We start from the raw sequence: 22,495 nt of genomic DNA on the forward strand, positions 1-22,495 counted from the left end.
AGTGGGAGCCCGATGAGGGGGGCTCCATCCCAGGATCCCCGGATCATGACCTGAGCAGAAGTCAGAGGCTTAGTCGACTGAGTCACCCAGGCACCCCTAGCAGTGATCATTTTTAAGTGATTAGCTTTAAAACTCATTTCTTTAAAAAAAAAAAAAAAAAACTAACTTGGGTCCTATCATTATCAAACAGGAGAGCTTTCGATATTAAATAAAGTGGGGCGGTTACTTTACACATTTTGGATGTCATTTTAGAGAAAAGTCCAGGTATATCTATATTATTCGACCACTTTTTCCGATGGGCACCCTTTTTTGTCTATTTTCCACTCTTAAACTCTCTGGTAAGGTGTTTTACTGGGTTTATTAAGAAGCCAAAGGGAAAGGCCCTCATACCTGGAGTCAGCCTTAAAAGGACTCCCTCGCCCCTGTACCTGCTGTGAGATCTGAGGCCACTTTTAAACCCCAAGTAAGGAGCATTGCGCTCTTCCTGCCTCGCAAAGCTGCTGCTGTGAGCCTCAAACCCGATTCAGAGCCCGGAGGAGCGGCAAAGCCCCGGGCTTGCCTCGGATCGAGCCCTTCCCAGGCAGTGGAAGCTGGTTTAAGAGAATTATTTTGCTAGTACGTTGCCCCTGGTACAGGTTAGGGCAGCTAAGGGGACCCGGGGACGGTGCTCTGGCTCCGAGGCAGGGACGCCCTGCGATCGGCCGGGGTGCGGGGGCGGGGAGGTCGGTGGGTCGGGGCGGGGGGGGCGGGGGGCTCCCGGATTGCTTCGCGCTGCATCTGTGGCGCAAAGTCGTCTAAAAACTCGGGCTCCCAGAGCAAACTTCGCCGCGGCCGCCTCTCCCCGGCTCGCAAGCCAAGCCCGCTCCTCCGAGAGCCGCGGCGGGGGCTCGGCGGGCGGAGGCCGCAGCGCCCCGTGGAAGCCGCGGGTGCGCTCCCGGCGCGGAGCAGGTGGAGAAGCCGAGCGGAGTGAATGACCTGGGGCCCCCACGGTGGACAGCAAGGGGAGAGCGAGCGGGGGCCTCACCGCTAATCCCCGGCGCCCCCCGTTCCTGCCGGCTCCTGCACCCCCGCCCGGGGGCGAGCCCGGGACCGGGCGGCGGACCTTATTGTCTGGGGAGCACCTGCCAGGGGGCGGGCCCGCGCCCTAAGGTGCGCCGGGTGCCCGGCTTCACACGGCCCCTCCCCGGGAGCCGCGTCGGGCCCCCGACCGCATCACAGGGGAGGCGGAGAGCCGGCGAGATGCAGGGCCCCGGGGATTAGCCCGTCGGAGGCGCGGCGGCCCGCGAGCCCCGCGGGGGGAGGCGAGGAGGGGCGCGGGGAAGGGGCGTGGCCGCGCGCGGAGGGAGGGCGCCGGGAGGAGGGGCCGCGGCTCGGCGCTCGGCGCTCGCCGCTCTGGGGGCTCGGCTCCGCGGCGCTCCGTGCACTTGGGCGCGAGCAGGAACGGGGAACGGAGCTCCGGTCCCAGCGCAGCCACCGCGATGAGAGGCGCTCGCGGCGCCTGGGATTTTCTCTGCGTCCTGCTCCTGCTGCTGCTGCTCGGCGTCCAGACAGGTGGGCCCCCGGGTCGCGCCCCCCGCGTGCCCACCCCGGCGCCGCCGGCGCGCCCCGGGGCTGCAGCCCGCTGGCCGGGGGTGGGGGTGGGGGTGGGGGTGGGGGTCCGCAGCGGGGGCCGACGACCCTCCGGTGCTCGTGCTTCTCCGCCCCCGGAGGCTCGAGGCGTGCCCGGGACGGCCCCGCGCCCCGCCTCGCTCACCTGCGCGGGGAGCCCCTGGGGCGGGCGGCGGGGGCGCCGGGCTGGGGTCCGGCGGGGCGGGAGGGCGCGAGCTGTGCGGGTCGGGGCGGCTCTTGTGCGCGGGGCGCGCGGGGGCCGAGGCGGGCGGGTCCGGGGTCCGGGGTCCGGGGTCCGGGGTCCGCACCCAGCGCGTTACCTCGGCGCGGCGAGGCGAGGCGCGGCCGCTGCTTCCTTTTGTTGAAAGTTGCGCGTGTGTGGCCGGAGCGCGCAGGTTCGCGGCCGCGCCGAGGGCGAAGTTGGAGAGCCTCTGCTCTGCACACCGCGGGCGCCCTTTGTGGCCCGGAGCTGGGGACAGAGGCGCCGCCGCCCGTCCCCGCCGCCCCCCGGGTCGCCCCCCGCCCCCGGTTATAGGCGTGTCCGCCGGGGAGCCGGGCCCCTGAGCCTGGAGGCGGCGGCTGCGGGGACCACTGGGGCAGGGCGCGTGCAAAGCAGCCGCTAGGCTGCAGACTTTTTGCTGTTGATCCCACGCCGGAGGCTCGCCCCTTTCCGCCGCGGGGCCGTTTCTTTCCTGCCACGCGCCTCCGAGCGGCCGGGAGGCAGCGACCGCGCGCTGGGGCGCCCCGGGGCCCCCGCCCCCCCCGCCCCCGACAGCCCGGCGGGGCTCTGCGAGCCGCTGGAGCCGGGGTCTGCGCCCTGGAACCGCGGGGCCCTGTCCTCCCTGGGAACTGGGAGGTTTGCAACACCCCGCCCCACGTGACAGCTACACTCCTCCGGGGCCGCCTGGGGCGGGGGTGGGAGACGCAGTGGAACTTTCTGCAAATCGTACTTGCATCTGTAGTGAAAACCCGGTTCTGTGTGCGCGGGAACTTGGGTCTGAAGGTGGTGGTGGTGGAGGAGGAGGACTTGCAGGCTCCTGGAAGCCCTGGGTCAGATTCCTCCCCTCCCCTCCACCCCCCCTCCCCCGTTTTTTTTTTTTTCTGGGTGTCGCTAGTGCACGAGGGAGTGCTGGGCGCCCGGCTAAGCCATAAAACCCAGGTCATTTTTTTTTTTCTTTTTTGAAAAACCCTTTAAGGCCACCCCGATGGTACAAGGACAGAAAGTGAGTCTGACCTGGAATTTAAGGGGCTTAAAAAAAAAAAAAAAAGAAAGAAAGAAAAGGAAGCATCGTTATGAACTGTCGTGTACTCCATTGACCGCCGGGCGGTTTCCCCTAAAGTCTCCAGGTCCAGCCGGCCTGCTCCCGGGCTTGGAAGGCATTGTGCGGGCTTTCCTGTGGAGGAAGAGAGGCCTTGCATCTGGACCCCGTGAGATGGGGGGGAGGGGGCGTGGATCATGGACCAGGGCCCGGTTTCCGTGGCGGATTTGACCGCTTAAGCTTCAAATGACACATTTGGTCCTCCTGTCTTTGTGCCTTGGCATTTTAAATTGCAGTTAAGGTATGTTCAGGGACCCGAATAGGGCGCCAGAAAAGACAGACCACCCAGAATAGTTCCCTTTTTAAAAATTACATGAATCGGTCGCCTCTGTCTTCATGAATATCCTGCTCCCTTCAATAGATTTTTGGCAGAGGGAGTTTTAGGGCTGGCTCCTGGGGGGCAGTGTGGTATAGTGACAGAGCCTTGAGCTGCCCTTCTCGTTCTCCTTTTTGCAGCATGTATTAGCGGTGTGCCCTTGGCAGGTCATTTAAATTCTGGAGGTCCCAGTGTCCTCCAGAGAACAGTGAGGCATCGGCATCATGAAGGATCCTTTGGGTTCCACATTCTCCTCTTCCAGTGTTCTGGGTGTAGACTACAATTTTTCTGAATTCTTTCCCTGATTCCTTTCTGGCTCCCTGAAATTGCTCTGCCTCTCCCCTCCCGGGGATCACTGGTGGTTGCTACTGCTCGAGCCCTATGCTAAAGCAGGGGGGTGTGGTTTATTCCTGCTCCCTCCCCAGTCCCCACCTTTGCCTAGTTTCCCTTTGAATACAACCTAGGAGGTGCCGTCTCCGTAGGACCCTCCATCACCGCTCCCCTCAGTATTTACAACCCCTGTGCCCGGCAACACGAGCCTGCCAGGAATAGTGAATCACACTTTCCTCTCGTTCCTGCAGGTGTGAGGCCAGAGTCATACCCAGCAGCTGGCCAAGGGACATTTTGGTTCTTATCCTGTTGGGAATAATACGGTGGTCCTGTAAAGGGATCCCAGAAAAGTCACTTAGCCCCATTCTGGTCCTTCCCCCTCATCCACACATTTTTTTTTTTTTTTTAATGACTTGATAAAGTCTGCATGCTGTGTTATTACGATGCATTCTCTGATGTGCTTTACATTTCATTTTGTGTGTTGTGTAGTTGTTTTTTATTCAAAACTGGGCCAGGTCCGTGTTTTGGGGTGGGGGAGTCGGGGAGAGGGTTTCATGTGGTATTTCTAGTCCTCCCAACAAGCCCGGAGGCAGTAGTCTTACCATCCTTACCATTTTATAGCTGGAGACACTGGCTGAGGATAAGTCTGTTATCAAAGTCATCAATGGTGAAGCCTGACATTAGCCCAACTGTATATCCATTCACAGCCTTAACAGAATCAGTTGTGAGATCATTTGAAGCTATTCACTGAGCATATCTTGTATGCCAGGGTATCACTGGAGGCTCTGAGAATATGGGATGGCCCTCCAAATTTTGGTGAAAAAAAGACCTAGAATTGCCTGTCTTATGATGTCTGACTTAAAGTGTTCTCAGTTTGAGGGAAGTATTCACTGGGGAGGGGGAGTCATTCAATATAGCTTCCCTGGGGGGGTACTTAGGCAACTGACCCTGCTCCTGAGGGCTGTAGGTGTTAGCTGTCCCATTCTGAAGGCCTCAGAAATGAAGACCAATGGTCTCTCAAATGATGATGAAAGTCAGTTGAGATTTTTTGTTTCCATCCCCCTCTCCAAAAAATTAAAATGCTCTTAGCGTTATCGTATACTTGTGGCATAGCTGTGAAAGAGCAGACTCCCAGGAATGAGTTCACACCACTGGCTATTTACCCTGAATGGGCACAGTTGAGCCAGAAAGGCAGTTTACCACTCATAGCCCCAAACACATCCTCATCAGAAACGTGCCAAGTGTTTCGTGGGCTTCCCTGGTCGTGCGCGTTTGTTTAGGGACAGATGTTGTTGTGCTGATGGATTTTGCTGCTGTTGTTGACAGCTGCCAGAAGTTGCCCTTAGGATTTTGACTCATTTCCTCAAGTCTCCCCCCCCACCCCCAGCCGATGAGAGGACACCAGGAAATGAGCCACGGCGTCCCGGTGTCCCGAGCAGAAATCTTAAAGCTGGCCTTGCAGGATGAGAACCTCTCCGAGGCAGTGGTCAAGGCTGCAGCAGCGTTGGCTCCAGAATGGATTTATTTGGAGGGTCCACAGGCTGGGACGAGGGAAGTGCTTTGTTTTGCAGCAGGCACGGGAGGGGACTTTCCAAATAAGGGACTGAAAGGCCTTGGAAGGAATCTCAAGTGTGCAAAATTTCATAGGCGGTTTCTGTAACTTGAAGAAGGTGGCTTTGTGACTGCAAGTCCAGAGCGAGGAGCACCTGCCAGGGAGTAAGCAGAGGTACCGGTGTGAGTCCAGGGCAAAGCCAGGGTAAATCTGTGTCAAAGGGAGGGGGGCACTCTGAGGAAGCCTGGCCCAGGACCTCTGATTCTGGACGTTTGGGACCCGAGACAGCCCAGCTTTTGACTTCAGACTAGGTAGGGAGACGTTACCGGCTGCTGGCCCCTGGACATGTGTGTTTTGTTTTGTTTTCCTCCACATGCTGCTTTTTAAGAAAACATCGAGGCAGTGCTTAAAAATCTGGAGAATTTATGTCAAGTTCTCGATTTCTCTGTTCTCTTGAAGAACAGAAAACTCTGCCTCTTTAGATGGGATTTGTGCTCCTTAGGAGGCTCCAAGAGATACCACTCTTTGCTGCCAGCCCTTAGACATTGTAGGCTTTAAGCCTCAGGCGCTGGTGAGCATAGATGGGCCACGCAGGTACCTAGTGGACAGGTACCTGGTGCACAGGTATTTGGTGGATGGGTATCTGGTAGACAGGTATTTGGTGGACAGGTACCTGGTGGACAGGTACCTAGGGGATGGAGCACAGGCCTAAGGAGTGAAGACAGCCTTGTATTAATTAGTCTGCTGGCTTCGTGGCTGAGAGCTTTGGGGGCTTGGAGCAAGTCTGTCACCCCACTGAATTTCCTTTTTCACCCTCGTTTCAGCTGTGCGACTTTAAATTACGAAACCATTCTGTTCCAGTAAATCTGTTCTACGTGTAGCGTTTTTAGAATGGTTGCCAGTACAAGCTCAATACATGTCAGTCAATAATTACCATCTGTAAAATAGGAATTACTGTTTTCCCCAAGATGGAAATCATGCCTACTCTCATATGATTGTCCTAAAAATCAGAAAGAGATTCTTGTCCAGATGCTTGGCACAGGGCCTGGGATGGGATGGGCACCTAATGAGTGAGTGAGCTCTGTGAGGATGTAGAATTTGACGGTTTCTCTTTGGAACCTTTCATGCAAGGTACCAATTAAGTACTAACATGACAGCTTTTAACGTGAAATAAACTTTACTTCTTGTTTTGAGTTTTATATAGCTTTTGACCTAACCGTTGGGAATCCCTACTCGGAGACTGGACGGATCTTGAACTTTTTTTTTTTTTTTCTCCCCCAGAAAGACAAACAACTCAGAAGATTTCTCCAGTGAAAACATTCACATCTGCTGATTTTTCCTTTCATCCTATGCTCTGGCCTTCATGCTCTATTTTGGTTACCACACACTTTGTTGGGTACCTGCCCCCTTTTCTGATGGTTACGTTTTCCACACTTGCAAACGTCAGGCTAAATTGTTATCCAGGGCGGGTGGCATCAGAGTTAAGACCTTGGGCTCCTAAACGGGACCACCTGAGGTTTGTGTCCACTTGGGCCCCTTGCCATTGTGCGATCTGGGTGAGGACTCTTCCTCTCTGTAAGCCTCAGTCCTTCATGTGTGACCCAGGGATGATGGCATGGGCTCCCAAAAGGGGATCACATGCCCTAGCATGGTGTCTCACGGGGACAGCATGGGAACTCCACATCAGGCTGATTCCATGGCCCTCTTTCAGCTTTGTCTCTTAAAAAAAAAAAAAATTGGAAATGGTTTTAAACCAGATTTTGTAGAGGGCTGTTTTTGGTACTAAGGTGAGAAATGTGTACACTTCATGTCTAGCTTTAAAAAAAAAAATCCACTGGTAGTGGCAATGCATAGTTCTCCCCTTGGTTCTTTGTTCCACTTTATTCTTAGCCCTGTCTTGGTGGATCCGGATTTCCAGATGAAAGTTTAGGAGGGGACAGGTCTGTAGATGGCCATTTTCTCAAGGTGAATAAGTGAGGGTAGCTCACTTAGGGTCCAGGGACCCTGTTACTTTGTGAAGTGGGGTTGAAAGCACCTCAAGAATGAGGGGTTTTTCTGTGACCACCTTCCCTAGGAGTGAGGGACCCGGCTGACCTTGGCCTTTGCCTCAGGCTGGACATACAGCGGTGCTCCGTGGATGTGAGCTTAACATCTCCCGATCTCCAGCACTTGTGCAGCATTTGAACATAGTAAATGCTCAGTAAACCTTTCAGAACGGGTCTTAGGAAGATCTGTCAATCCCTAGGCCTTGGTCCTCGCAGGCGCTACAGGTGTGGGCCAGAGGGGAGGGGGGCCTGAGAGCAGAGCCTCCAATTTAAATCCAACTTGGTGTCAAAAGAAGTGCAAAGCGATTTCTGTGCGTTGGAGGGTAGAGTGTAGTTGAGGCTTCAATTGGGAAAAAACTGTGGGAACAGGGGACAAGTCCTAGGATCTTATTTGAGGATTGTCACATCTTCCAGTTGGTGTGATGGTTGGGGTGGGTAGGGAATCGGAGGGGAAGAGAGGCAGGAAAGGTGGGCTCTTTGATTAGCCTCAAGGAACATTGGAGGGAGGGAATATTTATTGTTGTGTTTGGTCCAGATTCTTTTTTTTTTTTTTTTTAAAGATTATTTAGTGTTTTATTCCTGAGAGACACAGAGAGAGGTAGAGACATAGGAAGAAGGAGAAGCAGGCTCCCTGCGGGGAGCCCCATGTGGGACTCGATCCCAGGACCCTGGGATCACGACCTGAGCTGAAGGTGGATGCTCAACCACGGAGCCACCCAGGCGTCCTGGTCCAGATTCTGAAAAGAGCTGAGAGGTCAGGACTAGCGTGGACCTGACCCCGTAGTGGCTCTCTGGGTTTTGCTCACCATCAGGCCAGGACTGCTCACTCCACCATTCCATCCAATCCCCAACCTCCCCTGAAAACTTGGGCACCCCCTTGCTGTGGGTAACCAAGACCAAGGGAGGTGTGTATGTGCTTGTGTGTGCATTTTAGGAAAATACACACAACGTAATATTTACTATCCTAATCATTTTTAGATGTACAGTTCAGTAGTGTTAAGTACGTTCACGTTGTTGGGCAGTCCATCTCCAGAACGTTTTCCATCTTGCAAAACAAACTCTGTGCCCATTAAACACTAACTCCCTATTACCCCTTCCCCCAGCCCCTGACAACCGTCATTCTGTTTTTCTGTATTTACAAGTTCGACTACTCTAGGGACCTCATAGAAGTGGAATCGTTCAGGATTTGTCTTTGTGACTGGCTTAGTTCACTTGGCATAATGTCTTCAAGGTTCATCCACGTTGTAACATACGTTAGGATCTCCTTCCTCTTTAAGGAGGGAAATGTATGTATATGTGTATGTATGTCTGCATATGCATATGCACATATATAAGTTTATACCATATTTTGTTTATCCTTTCATCCATCAATGGACCACTGGGTGGCTGTTCTGAATAATGCTGCTGTGAACATGGGCGTATAGACACCTAAGGGAGAGTTTCTCAGGAGCCTCTTTGGGGACAGTCAGTCTCATGGCTGAGCTGTGTGTTGATGGGGAGCAGGGTAGAGCGATGGTCACTCTTTAGATGGCCTCTGGGGAAAGGAGGGGTGAGGGCCTGAGTGTGAAGGGTGCATGCTCAGGGAAGCAGGGAAAACACTAATGAGATGTGGGGAAGATCAAGATGGCAGACTTAATTCACTTGGCAAATTTACAGTCATCTTGGATGTGTCAGGCATGGATGAGATTGAGGGGAAGGGGAGCAGGAGTTCCCAGTAGGCATGGGTAACTGGGAGAACTGGTGGTAGGTACTATGTCATACATGGAAATAAAGCCAGAGGAGGAGCAGTCCGGTTGAGGGGAGGAAGAGGAATATGGTGTTGGACTCTGTTGTGTTTATTTATTGACTATTTACAGGCCACATTTCCTTGAAACTCCATTTCATGATGGTAGATACAAATGGGATACTTCTTAGGGTCGGGTCCACGTAAGAGCAAAACTGTGCCCCAGAAGTCAACAGGACATGGCTGTGTGATATGAATGGTAGGATTTGGGGATTTTTAAGGAATTGCGTGTTGTGTGTCAGTCATACAATGAAAGGTAAATTTTCACGAAAAGAAATACATAGCAGGAGGATAATTCTGCATTTATTCTCCACATGAAGCCATTTTCCAAAAGTGTTTGTTGGTTTTCTCAGAGAACAGAATGGACAGTGTGGGTGTGAGGGAGGACAGAGTTGATTAAAGCTTTGGCAAATAGGCCCTTTGAAGGCAACTTAAAGAAATTGGATTTATTAAGCCTGGAGAAGATAAGGTGAGGAAGTTTTAGGGAATGACAGTCTTCAAATATTTGCAATATGGGAGTGAAGAATGGGACAAAGTGAGAATAGTTTAAATTGCCCCAGAAGGAAATTGAGATTTTTTTTGGGGGGGGGGGATTCTTGATTGGAGCTTTGGAAAATACGTTATTGCATTGCCAGAGCTAGTTATAGGGTCTTTGCTGCAAGTATGAAGAGAGTCAGATAATTGTCATTTGAAATGGTTAGGTCCTGCTTACCTCAGCTGGTCTGACGACCCTTTAAGGGCCTGTCTGAAATCGTTTCTAAATAAAATCACCAGCCACTTTTTTCTTCTTTCCTGCCTTGGATTTGGGGAGAGTGTTTCTCTAAATTCTGGTTCGACTCTAACACGATCCACCACTCTTCACAGTTTTTGGCCATATTGAAAATAGCCAATAAAGAACCCACAGCTTAAGCCTGGGCTATTGATCTCTTAGGGTTTGGGGCTATCTCACCAGAGTGGATCATGCAGCTGTGGGATCACTTAAGCCAAGTGCCAAAGTAAGAGGAACAAAAGGAAGTCTGAAGTCCAGAGGAATCTATAATTGATCATAATTCACCCTAACCTGAGAACCATTGTGCTCTGTGATCCCCCCACTGATAATTTTGAGAGAAAGCCAGCCGTGCTGCAGCTAGGCCCAGAGATCTGTGAGGATGAAGGAAGTCCTTTTTCCTTGATTGCTCAGGGGTGGATTGCTCGCCCGGTGGCTTACCCATCACCCAGACTTCCCTTCCCACCTGCCCTTTCCCTTGGGTCATTTCATGGTCATGGCTCAATGGCACAGATCAGATCAGTCAGCCGTCCAGTAGGGAGGACGGTAGAAATGAAATTGCAATTCAACAGCTTCCAGTTGATTATGCCATTTCACTTGTCATGTTGAAATGTGTGATGATGCTCTGAGATGTGATCCCTGCCTTGAAGGAGCCTGGGAGCTATGGGAAGATAAGGGCTGGGGTCGGTGCTAATGTAATAGGATTTGTAATAAGATTTAAATACCAGTCCTGGACCAGAAGCCAGGATGCATATTCATTACCACTGGATTAGAGGCATAGGCATCCCTTCTGGAGGAGAGAGGCTGAATCAGAGGAAGATGTGGGGCCTGAGTTAAATCTCGGTGAAGGCATGGGGTAAGGTGTGAATCTTAAAGGAAGGGGTTTCAGCTAGCCAAAAGACTCCCATGGAAAGAATCTACTGGAAGATGAGATAGGGTAATTTCTGAGGATTTTTTTTTTTTTTTGATTCGTCAGTAATTGCAGTATTTCCTCCGGTGCCATATGTGAGGAGATTTTTGTTAAGTGTAATCTGGTCAGGTAGTTACTTATTCAGAGAAATTAACTTTAAAAAATGGAAAAACTACAGACTTTCCTTTTGCATGTATTACACATGATGCATGTACAATGCAAATCCAGAGTAGGGCCACGGATACGTATTTTGAGTCGCTTTTAAGTCCAGGCTAATTACCCTCCCTCACCTTCCTACCTCCCCACCGCCAGCCAAGATTACAGATTTCATAGGCTCAACGTCCCGTAGTGGCACTAGATGGTTTTTTGGTTCTTTACTTATTAGCAGATTTTAAATATTTAGTAAAATGATAATCCAGGCGTGTGGCAATCTGCATAAATCCATTCCTTTAAAAAAAAAAAAAAAACCCACTCCAAAAAAACCAGGAACAAGCAAAGCCTCTCAACCTTGATAATCAACCTCTCCTGTAGGGTTTAGGACATCTTGAGGTTCTGTTCTGGGTTCTCCACCCTGCACTAGAGGGCATTGGGAAGGTAATTGGGGGCACTGGTTTCCTGCCCTCCCCAAAGCAGAGAGCCTTAGGTGAGGAGGTGGCTGTTGGTGAGAGGAAAAGTCAATCACTTAAAGAAAAGGTGTGAAAAAAAAAATAAAGGTGTGTGATGGCACTCACCTGGGAGTGCCTTTGTTCCTGACCAAGTGGAAAAAAACTAATAGGGAAATACGAAAAGAGGAGACACCCTCACTCCTTCGCTTGCATCTTTTAAGTTCCCGAGTGAGTTGAGTGAGTGAGGCAAAATACCTAGCTTCTTTGGGATTTTTACCCCAGATGACTCAGGTTATTTCAAAGGGTGTTAGAAAATTCTTCAAAAACAATCCCGGGCTGCCAGTCATTTACATAGAATGACCTATGTAGGTAGGCTGGTAAGCTGCCGCAGAATTGCTTAGCAGAGTTAGAACAAAGGGGGTATCATCACAAAGAATTTTGGGGATTATTTGGTGTGTCTTTTTATTGGAAGGAGGTATTTATAGAAAGGTTTCTAATATAGATTTGGCTTCTGGGGAAAACACTGGCGATTTTAGAAGTGTGATGGGGTGGGGAGGTGGGGGCATTGGCTCTCTGTTACTGGGCTGGCGCATGGTTTGAAAGAAAACAAGAGCATGTTAAAAAAAATTGAGAATTCTTCTACTTGGAAAGGCTATGGGTACTTTTAAACCGACTCGGTCTTTTGGCTTGTGAAGTGTTTTAAATGCATTTCCATTCTGATTTCCACTGATTTCTCTTTTAATGGGTGACGTTGAGTCCATGTACCTTGGGAAGATCTTCGTTTTAAGAACTGGCCTGGTAATAAAAACCACACAGGGTGGTCATTAGGCTTCTTGTCATTGTTAAATGAAACCCGGATTCTTAATCCAAAAGATGGCATTAGAAGAGCCACTTGAAAAGGTTTAATTGGGATGTGGAAAAATTTTTTTTTCTACTTATAGTATCGTCAGGGTATTTACTGCAGGGAAATAGTAGACACGTTTCTAGCTCAACCCAAAGGCATCACTTTCATAAAAAAAAAAAAAAAAAAAAGAACCCCCCCCCCTCTTTTGCTTTTTAAAATAAACTAGCATATGTAGAAGGGTTTATGAATTTTTTAGTAGATCTGAATGTGTAGCCTAATTTACATTTGCTCATTTTCAAGGGATATTATTTAAATGATCACCTTAGGTTTGGAATGACTGCCTTCCAAAGAGAGGCTGGCCAAGGGAGGGGGATGCTGGAGAGCCGAGGTGGTGGCGGGCCAGCAGGTGAGGACAGTCCTTAGCAGGGTGTAAGCCGGCTTCTGTGTCCCTATGGGAAATCTGGACCAGCAGCTCTATCCATAAAATTGTAGGCTTATGACTCTGTAGGCTTATGACTCAGTTTCATTCCCTTGCTCCCTTCTAATATCTTTTAAACTGACCTTTTAAAATAAAATCTTTTTAAATTTAATTTTTAAAATTTAAAATTTAAGATCTTTTAACATTCATAGGTTGGCTCATCCAGGATTGTTAAAGCATCGGGGGAGTGGGGAGAGCACCAAGCAAAAATCCACATCATCTTGGGGCTTCTGTTCCAGTGAATTCTTTTTTTGGCTCATGAGCCCAGGCCCCACAAAGAGCCCAGAAAGAGAAGAAGAAAGCCTAGGGTCTCTCATAGAAAGCGGCTTCATATAGATTTATTTCAGTTCTGTGTTCTGGTCACTTAGGGAAGGGAGCAGAGAAAAGTAAAGGTTTCTCAGGGGGTCGGGGCGGCCTGGGTTCACGAGGAAGGAGGAGGGACTGGAGAAGGCAAACCAGAAGGGGAAAGAGGAGAGACAGGGAAGGGGCGAGGGGCCCAGGGAAGGGGCCTCCAGAACAATGATGAGCCACATGAGCAGGTTTTCCTGGAAGGACCCACCGGCTGGAGGCTTGGAATCATTTTCTCAGAATGTACCAGAATGCTTTTTCACAGCTGAGAGAGATCCTCCAGGGGTCCAAGCCTGAGTGCTCTTCAGGTCATCTCCAAGGACTAGAGGCTCTTCACCTCCTTTTTAAATTCAGCCTTTTCTTGTTAAAATCGGACCATCTTTGGGTTTAATGATAACTACGATCCGCCGATGGCAGCTTGTGTCGACTCCGGGCCATTCAGCCCAGGACAGGTATTGGGCGCATCGTGTGCCACTCTCATGTCACCGTAGGTGGCCGGGGTGGGGTGGCAGCAGCTTGGCTTCAGGTGACTCTGCATAGCCTGAGAGTGACCTCTCAAAGATCCATGAAGTGATAAGCTCTCTAGTTTTCAAATCTAGGACTCCCCCAAATGAGAATTACTGAGGACTAGAAAGTTCCTTCTCTGTCGGTTTCTTGGGCATCGAGTAGGACTGTTGTCACCTTTGGTATAGTGTGGGTTGATGCTCAGGAAGGAATCCAAGATACAGACCATCTGGCGATGGAAGAGTGGTACCCCTGTGAGTTGTGGGCAAGACGGTGTGACCCCAGTGACCACAGCTTTGGCGGGAAGGCCTTCAAGATTTCCCCAGGTGCTTTGTAGGGTGTCAGCTAACAATTTTGCTGAGATGACCAGCTTTAAGATATACAAGTGTGGGTCCTTAAGTAATGATGGGACCCGTTGCTGTCATATACTTGCTTCACGTTTGACAAAAGACTGGTGTTTCTAAGTCAGGGAATTATTTTTATCCAGTGTGGTTGGTCATCACTGGTTAGTTCCCACTGTTTTGGGTGAGAATTTCAGGGCCTAGTTTAAATAGATCCTGTTTAAGTTTGCTATCAGTTAACTAGAGAAGGGTTAAAAAAAAATGTAGGGGGCCTGGAACTTTTAGACTATTCCTTGGGTTGTCTGAAAACCTAGTAGTAGCCATTTTATCTTAAGATGGAGCAATTGAGGGGCACCTGGGTGGCTCAGTTGCATTAGCATTCCACTCTTGGTTTTGGCTCAGGTCACGATCTCAGGATGGTGAGATCCAGCCTCATTTCAGGTTCCGTGCTCTTCGGGGAGTCAGCTTGAGATTCTCTCCCTCTCCCCCTCCCTACCCCCCTGTTTTGACACATGGGTTCTCTCTCTCAAAAAAGAAATAAATAAACCTTAAAAAAAAAAGATGGAGCAATTGAACCTCACATTAACTTTAAAATACAGAGGCACCCAGATGGCTTAGTTTGCTAAGCATCCAAACCTTGATTTGGGCTCAGGTCATGATTTCAGGGTTGTGAGATCGAGCCCTCCCTGCTTAAGATGCTGCTCTCTCTCCCTCTCCCTCAAACCCTGTTCCAGGCACTCATGCTCTCTCTCTCTGAAAAACGAAAATGATATATGTGTATATACATAAAAATTGATATATCTCTACATATCTAAATATATAAAGCACAAGGCTATTTCAGACCTAGGTAATAGTGTAATGAACTTTTCTATACCTACCATCCAGCTTCAACAGTTGGATCAGCAAGCAGCGTTTTCTGTTTCATCTTTGTCCACTTCATCCTTCCATTATTTCGAGGCACCTCTCACGCATCATGGGATTTCATCTAGACATGTTTTCAGTATGTAGCTCTGAAATACAAAGATTACCCACGTAGTGATAATGCCAGTGTCACAGCTTTCCAAGTCAATGTATTTCCCACGATGTTGTTGATTACCCAGGAGTCACAGTTCCCTGTGGAAATATAATACCTATAAAAATATGTATGAAAATAGGCACACACACCAATTTGTACACATTTGATACAGAATCCAAATGAGATTTCCATATTGCAGTTGGTTCATGTGGTCTTTAAGTCATTTCTTATTTATTTATTTATTTATTTAAAATATTTTATTTATTTATTCAGTGTAGACATAGAGAGAGAGAGAGAGAGAGAGAGGTAGAGACACAGGCAGAGGGAGAAGCAGGCTCCATGCTGGGAGCCCGACACAGGACTCGATCCTGCCCTGGGCCAAAGGCAGGCGCTAAACTGCTGGGCCACCCATAGGTCCTATTCCCCCATTTCCATTGAAGGAACTGAGTACTGGTCCTGTGCAGGATTCTCTTGATTCTTCTGGTTGCATCCCCATGGTGCTGGTGAACAGGCTCTTTGTTCCCTGTATTTCTTATGCATTTGTGATTTAGAGGTTTGGTCATATTCAGGTTTGATTTTTTTTTTTTTTCCCCTAACAAGAGTACTTAATAATTGGAGTGTTCTTCTGTTAGTCTACTTTCTTTCTGCTCTTTTGGTATTCCTTGGGGTGCTGGCAAAGATTGGTATTTTTTCATTCTGCTGGTTGCTTTTATGCTGATACTTTTCTATAATATCCTTGTTTCACTCTTTGGTAGTAGTGGTGGGGTGCTATTTTCTATTGGTTTCCTACTGTGAGTAACATTTAAATTAGCTAGAAGCCTGTTCTTTCTTCTCCCTCCCCCACCCCCAGCTTGGCATTTGAAGTCATGGCCTTTCATCCTAGTTACTATCTATACAATCGGTTGATCATATACTACTTTTCAAATGCCCCTCCCTCCCTCCCCTAATTTTAATGATAGCTGTACTAAAATTGCTTTATCAGAATATATGATAATTACATGTTTTCCTCTCTTCTTTGTTACTGCTCTGTTCTCCTGGTAAATATCTATTTGATGCTGGCCCCTGGTCCTTATGTCCTGTCTTTCCTGGCTGTTTGTTTTTCTGAAGCTCATCCTCTCTGCTAGATGCTTCAGGAAGCACTCATGGGAAGTATTTCCTGAATTACATGTTCACAACAGCTTGTCGGTCACCTTTCTACTTCAAAGTCAGGTTGGCTGATGTAAAATCCTTGGCTCATGTTTTCTTTGCTCAAGTATCTTTAATATTTTATGGTACTGTCCTTTGCCATAAAGTGTTGTCCAAGTCTGCTGATACTCTGATTTTCTTTTCCTCACGTTTAACATGGTAGGTTTGCCTAAATACCCAAAGGAATGTGTTTTGCTTTTATTCTTTGAAGTCCAGTAGTATTTTACGGTGTCGGCCACTCTGTGTTGAGTTTTCTAGTCACATAATAATGCTACTTAAATGTGTAATTACTCAGGAAAGTTTTCTTGTAGCATAGCTTTAGCTGTTTGTCCTATTCTTTTTTCTTTGGCTTCAGGAACTCCCATTATATGTGTGTTAGATCTTCTTTGCCTGTCTTCTATGATGATCACTTTCTCCCAGAACCTTTCAGTGTCTTCATTATTTATGTGAATTAAAAAATTTTGTTCCGGGGGATCCCTGGGTGGCTCAGCGGTTTGGCGCCTGCCTTTGGCCCAGGGCGCGATCCTGGAGACCCGGGATCGAATCCCACATCGGGCTCCCGGTGCATGGAGCCTGCTTCTCCCTCTGCCTGTGTCTCTGCCTCTCTCTCTCTCACTGTGTGCCTATCATAAATAAATAAAAAAAATTAAAAAAAAAATTTTGTTCCTCTCCATCTTCCAGTTCTTTTAAGGCACAATTCATTTTATGTGCTCTGTGTGTGTGTGTGTTTAAAAAAATTTACCCTTCATTTCTTTTACTTCTTTTCTTAGTTCTTTTCTTGGTTTCTTCACTGCCTCCACTCTTCCATTCTCTCCAGTCAACTAATTTCTGGGTTTTAAAACTTCTTACGTGGTTCTTTATAGCTTCTTTGATTTCATTTCTTTTAGCTTATTTTGAAATACCGGGTTGTAGTTTACATCTGTTTTCCTTCTTTCTGGCATGATTTTATTGTCTGTACTGGGGATGTCATTCTGCTCCTTATTTTTTCTTTAAATAACTTTGGAATTCAGCTGTGGTTCCTTTCTGTTGCTCACTATGAGTTTTCCTGTGCTTTTAGTGGGGCCAGTATAGCTTTCCTAGTTTCACAATTCTGGAGTACCATTAATGTCGTTTTCACAGAGTGGTATGTGGACTCCAGTTTTCGAAAGTCTAAGATGTTACATTTTTGGTTCCCATTCCCACCTGCCCACCCAACCTTTGCCCCTGTTTTGCTCATCTTAGATTCATCCTCAGCAGTTTCTCCTCCATACGGGGGCTTTCTCCTCTCTTGTTTTTTTTTTTTTTTTTCCTCTCTTGTTTTTTTATAAGAATCAATCCTCCCCCCACCGAGGACATTCCAGCACTGAGACATCCGTGGGTCACAATTCCCTCTGCACTTACCTAGTGAAATTAAAAACTGTAATGCCATCTGCCAGTTTGTAGGGGGTGTTCTCAGAATGGCTCTCTGAAATTTCTTGAAGCTGTTGGTTGGTTTTCCTCATCTTGTCATATATAGGATTGGTGGGAATACTCTATCACCTGGGTTTGTTGTAGATGTTGTTCTTGGGGTTTTGGTTCTGCTCTATTTGTCTTTTTTTTAGCGTTAGGGTAGGTGCAGGTAGGGGAGATCCAATAATTAGGCTACTACCACTGCTGCCACCTTGCCAGAATCTGCATAGACTTTTTTTTTCTTTTTTTTTTTAAGATTTGGGGGTGGGGAAAGTGGGAGAAGCAGGTTCCTCGCTGAGTGGGGAGCCAGATGAGGGGCTCAATCCCAGGACCCTGGGCTCGTGCCCTGAGCCAAAGGCAGACACTTAACTGAGCCACCTAGGTGCCTCTACATAGACTTTTTAACATAAGATTCAGTAACTTTTTGGTCTACCAAATTGGGACCAAAGTAGAAAAGTCTTGAAACATCACTGGTAGCTGACTTTAAAAATATTTTTTCTTACAAAATAAGTTATTAAAAATGTGGTGTAGAGAGAAAAGTTAGTAGTTGTAGCTATCTGAAAACCAGAACTGAACACTTCATGGTCTACCTAGCATTAGCTTTCTAAGCTTATTTATGACAAAATGTAATGGTTGAATCATCAGAGTACCAGGAAACTCATATCTGAGCTATTGTTTCTGAGAAAAACATACAGAAAGTGACACACTTTTGCCATTGTTTGGTGTAATATTCCTTGAATTGTGAAAGAGAGAATGCTATTTTATGGTTTTAAAAGCATTAAACCACATAATATTTTTAATACCATCTAATAAAGATAAAATCATTACTTAATTAGGTGCATTTTTCACTTTCAGCTTTTTTTCTCCTGTGAAAAATTCACATATCTTTAATTATAGTCATTTGAAAAAAATATGCTCCCAGGGCTTGACGTAATATTAATTTAGGTTTCCAAAAATACTAAATTTCTTTCCTCCAGCTTGAGTTTCTTTCAACTGGCCATTGATTTAAATTACCTACTAGAAGGTTACAATTTTAGAATTGGCCTCTTTATCCCTCCTGCTTTTAAGGATAGCCATCATTCTAAAGTCATATAAGGAAATAGTAAAACTTTCTCAACGGACATATTGGAAACTTTTTAAAAAAAGTTCTGGAAAACATAGTAAGATCATTTTCAGACATTTCCTCTTATTTTCTACAAAGAGATGAGAAGAAATCATTTTGAAAACAGAGCTGGTCATTAAGAATTCTTTGCAGAAGGGTAGCCAGCTTAATGTGTTGTTCTAAGTGAATGTCACCCAAGAAAAATTAAGGGAAAAGTGAGCACTCATTAAGCAAATTGACCAGCAAGTGTTCTGATGAATGTCGCAACAAATTTGAATAAGCTAATTTTGTCCATTAGTGTGCTTTTAGGACCATTGTGATTGTTTTGGTCTAATTATTTTTTATTTTGTTTATTCAAATGTAGAATGCAGAGTTAACTATTGCAGCAATTTTCTGATTAGCAATTTAGAAAATTGGTGGATGGTATCTGACTCCTCACCAAGAAATGTCTGGTATTTGATAGGGCCATGTGCAAGAACACGTACGGTCTCGGGAGAAGCCTGTGCTGTTTGCTCTGTTTCTCACCCGCTGCAAATGGGAGCTCAGAGGCCCGCACTGGATTAGCAGGGGCTGTGGGCTTGGGCTCGGGGCCCTCAGATGGAGTGCACCAGATTGAGGTCTGATGTGCTGCAGAAGTTGTATTTGCCACCCAGTGTCACTATTTGGAGTCCTGTAGCTGTGACTGGTGAATTCTGCAACATTTCCCACTTCTAAAGCTTGGGGATTCGAGAAATCTGGTGCCCGAGTGGCTGCCAAAGCTTGTCAGGGGGACCCAGTGCGAGGCCGATTTCTAGGTGTAAAAGCCAGGCAGATTTGCTCACTCAAGAAAATCTGTTTTTGTAGGTTTGCTCTGACTTCCAAGATACAGATACTGGTAAAATTTTTCTTTTCTTTTCTTTTCGTTTCATTTTTTTTCCTTTTCCTTTCTTTCCTTCTCTGTCTCTCTGTCTCTCTCTCTCTTATTCGGCACTAATGCCATTCATGGGTTTCTTTTGGTAGCTGATGGTCTTGTGGGGTTGAGTAACTGCTTCTCCAAGTGTGGTCCTGGACCGCAGCAGGGGCATCACCTGGGACTTCTCAGAAGTGCAGACTCTTCCCTCCCCCGCACTCCCCCTCCCCCGCCCCAGACCCACTGAAATGGGAAGCTCCGGGAAGGGCCTCCCAGTCCATTTCAACAACTTTCCAGGTGATTCTGGTACAGGCTGAAGTTTGCAAACCAGGAGTCTATAGTTACTGGGCCTTGTCACGGCGTCAGGCAGTGATAATTGAAAAGCTAAAGCGCGTGTGGCCTTGTGAGTGCCAGACCAGGGTGCAATTCTCAGTTCTCTTTCTGTTGCACTAAAAAGATAGATATGAATTTCGGTTAGTGCAGACAGGAAAACAGACAATCGCAGTGCTGGCGGACGGTGCCTGAGTAGAGGCTGCAGGGGGCCTTCAGAACAGTGCATGTGCCAGAGCGAGAGGGGACAGGAAGGCCCCTCTAGAGGTGGTATTGTATTGTATTTTAATTTTTAAAGGTTTTATTTATTTATTTTAGAGTGAGCACATGTAAGTGGGGAGGGGCAGAGGGGGGAGGGAGAGAGAGAGGGAAAAAGAATCTGAAGCAGACTCCCCACTGAGTGTGGAGCCTCCCTGGGCTCAATCCTGGGATCCTGAGATCATGATCTGAGCCGACCCCCCAGGACCGAGGTCATGACCTGACCTGACCCATGACCTGACCGGCTGTGCCTTGAGGTGGTATTTTGAAAGGACAAATATGACCATGCCCCTCTCTGATTAAATCCAGGTAGATCCCACTGGAGGCCTCCAGGGTCTCCTTCAGATCTATGTTTTGCACACAACACCTGCCTTCGCTGTCCGTGCTTTCTTCACCCCTTCCAGGTATCCTGCTCCTTGGAGCTGTGGCTTCTGCAGGAGCCTCCCCTCTGCCAGCTGCCAGGGAACCCTGTTGCCTCCCTGGTTGGTCTCTAGTGCACTTCAGATTGCAACTGGCTTGTTGCCTTTGCAATCCTTTCCGACCCCCCAGTGTGGGTCAGGTCAGTTCTCACTGTACAGTGCACTTCATCATACTCATCACATTGTAATTATACAATTATATAATGATTGGTTTATTCCTCATGTTCATCCCTGGAGCTCAATATAAATTCCAAGAGGGGGACAGAGCTTGCATATTCCCTGCTGCCCAAGGGCCCAGCAAGGAGCAAGCTTTTAGTAAACATTATCAGATGGATGAATGAAGGAATGAATGGGAGGGCACAGTCCTCTTTTTATCCCTGGGTCATAGGACTGGATAATGTATGCATTTGGAGAGAGGTGTCCCCTAATAAATTTTACTTATGGGATCGATTGTCAGCACCATCGAATCCTACCACTGGACTGGCGAGCCCCTTGCACAGTGGCAGCGGAGTCTCACAACCTGATTCTAATCTGGGGTCTGATTTTTGGGACATCCAAGAATAGAAGTTCTTGAGTATTACTATCCCAGGAATATGGGAAAGAAGGAGAGAGATCATATGATCTTGGAGACGTTCATAGTACATGTGCTAGAAGCCAGCAGCTCTAGTGGAGGAAGTGGCACCTGAGAAGTTCTCAGGGAAGCGACTATTGTCCCCACTCCCCTCAAGAGCCTCCAAGAAGGGGGCTGCCTGCTTTGCTAATAGAGTTTGATGCTGGGGCACTATGTGTCTTCCCACCCACTTCCAAGTCCATTTAATAGAACAGAGATGTCCTTCTTTGCCTTATTTTAGTCTGTTGGTCTTGACCTGGATAAAGTAAGACTTTTTATTTCTGTTCCAGAAGGAGAGAGCATGGCATTTGCTTCCCAGAGGCAGTAGCTTCAAGGTGGGGGCATCTGTTTCGTATAAGACACCAAGTAAGCTGTGCTGATATTTAATAGGATTGCCAAGAGCCTGCACGTGTGTAGTTTATAAAAATACATACATGGAGAACAGGGGCTCAATTTTTCTTTCTTTCTTTTTTTTTTTTTTAAGATAGGGTTTTCAAGACCTAGAGGGTAAAGATGCTGACATGCTTATGGGAATCTTGCTATTAATAGAACTGATCCGTTGCCTATTTGTCAAGCATAGTTGGTTGTTATGCTGTGTATTTTTTTTAAAATTTTTTTTTTACATCTGAGGCTTAACATACTCTTAGACCTATTGTAAATTCCTTTTAGATTAAGCGAATGTAATAAATGCAATGTGTTTTGCAACAAAAATCATAAACACAATTTCTCACTCAAACAGCTACATCAGAATAGCTATAATCTGCTGAGCTGGCCAGGAGCGGGGATGGCACACATGGCTGTAATTTTATGTTTTGGTGCTTGTGTCCTTTGTTTATCAGATGCCATCTTCCCTCCTCAACTGTGGTTCATTCCCCATCCCTGCTGCCTCCCCCTGCTCTCAGGCCCATTCTGGTTCCAGCCTGGCTCTGGTGCTTTCTCTGGGTCTCCCTCGCCCTCCTTTGTTGCAGCCAAGTCATCTTAGCAAGTGATTTGTAACAGGACCATTTGCAACTGCCAGGTACATGCAGGATTTGGAGACGAGGTCAGAATCTTGAAATATTTTGCCCCCAGTGAGATACATGAGAACTGAGGCTTGGAAAAGGTCAAGGAGCTTCTCCGAAGTCTCCCAGAGCTTGGATTGGAAGCCATGCTTGTCTGCCTCCAAAACCAACACCCTTTTCTCATTCCATCCCTGTTGCACCTGCTCCCAGAGGCTCAGGGGAGCACCATCACCTCCAGCCTCTGAGCTGGCTTCAAGCCTTGAAAATAGTGCTGAATCAAGTCAAAGAAGTTGCAAGATGAGTCGCAAGAACTCCGGGATACCCTTCACCTAGACTCTCTAATGGTCAACATTTCGACACATTTCCTTTGTGTATATACATACTATATTTTTTCTGAACCATTTGAGAATAAGTTGCTAATATGCCTCCCTCCCTGAAGAGCCCTCTGAAGGCAACTCTCTCTCTGCTTTGTATTTTATGAGAGCATTGAGGGCCACCCAGAACGACTG

General features: G+C 47.6%; 1 protein-coding gene across 4 annotated transcripts in view; it reads left to right on the forward strand.

Moving 5' to 3' along the window:
* The first annotated feature begins 1,379 nt into the window (after positions 1 to 1,379).
* Positions 1,380 to 22,495, forward strand: part of KIT (KIT proto-oncogene, receptor tyrosine kinase) — an 83,437-nt gene continuing 62,321 nt past the window's right edge. For all 4 annotated transcript variants that reach the window (XM_077848043.1, XM_077848045.1, XM_077848044.1 and 1 more), the window contains exon 1: positions 1,380 to 1,551. In XM_077848043.1, coding sequence (XP_077704169.1) covers positions 1,479 to 1,551 — 73 coding nt within the window. In that variant the 5' untranslated portion in view covers positions 1,380 to 1,478. The remainder of the gene's footprint in view (positions 1,552 to 22,495) is intronic.

This window comes from Canis aureus, chromosome 14 (genome assembly GCF_053574225.1).
Source record: "Canis aureus isolate CA01 chromosome 14, VMU_Caureus_v.1.0, whole genome shotgun sequence".
NCBI lineage: Eukaryota > Metazoa > Chordata > Mammalia > Carnivora > Canidae > Canis > Canis aureus.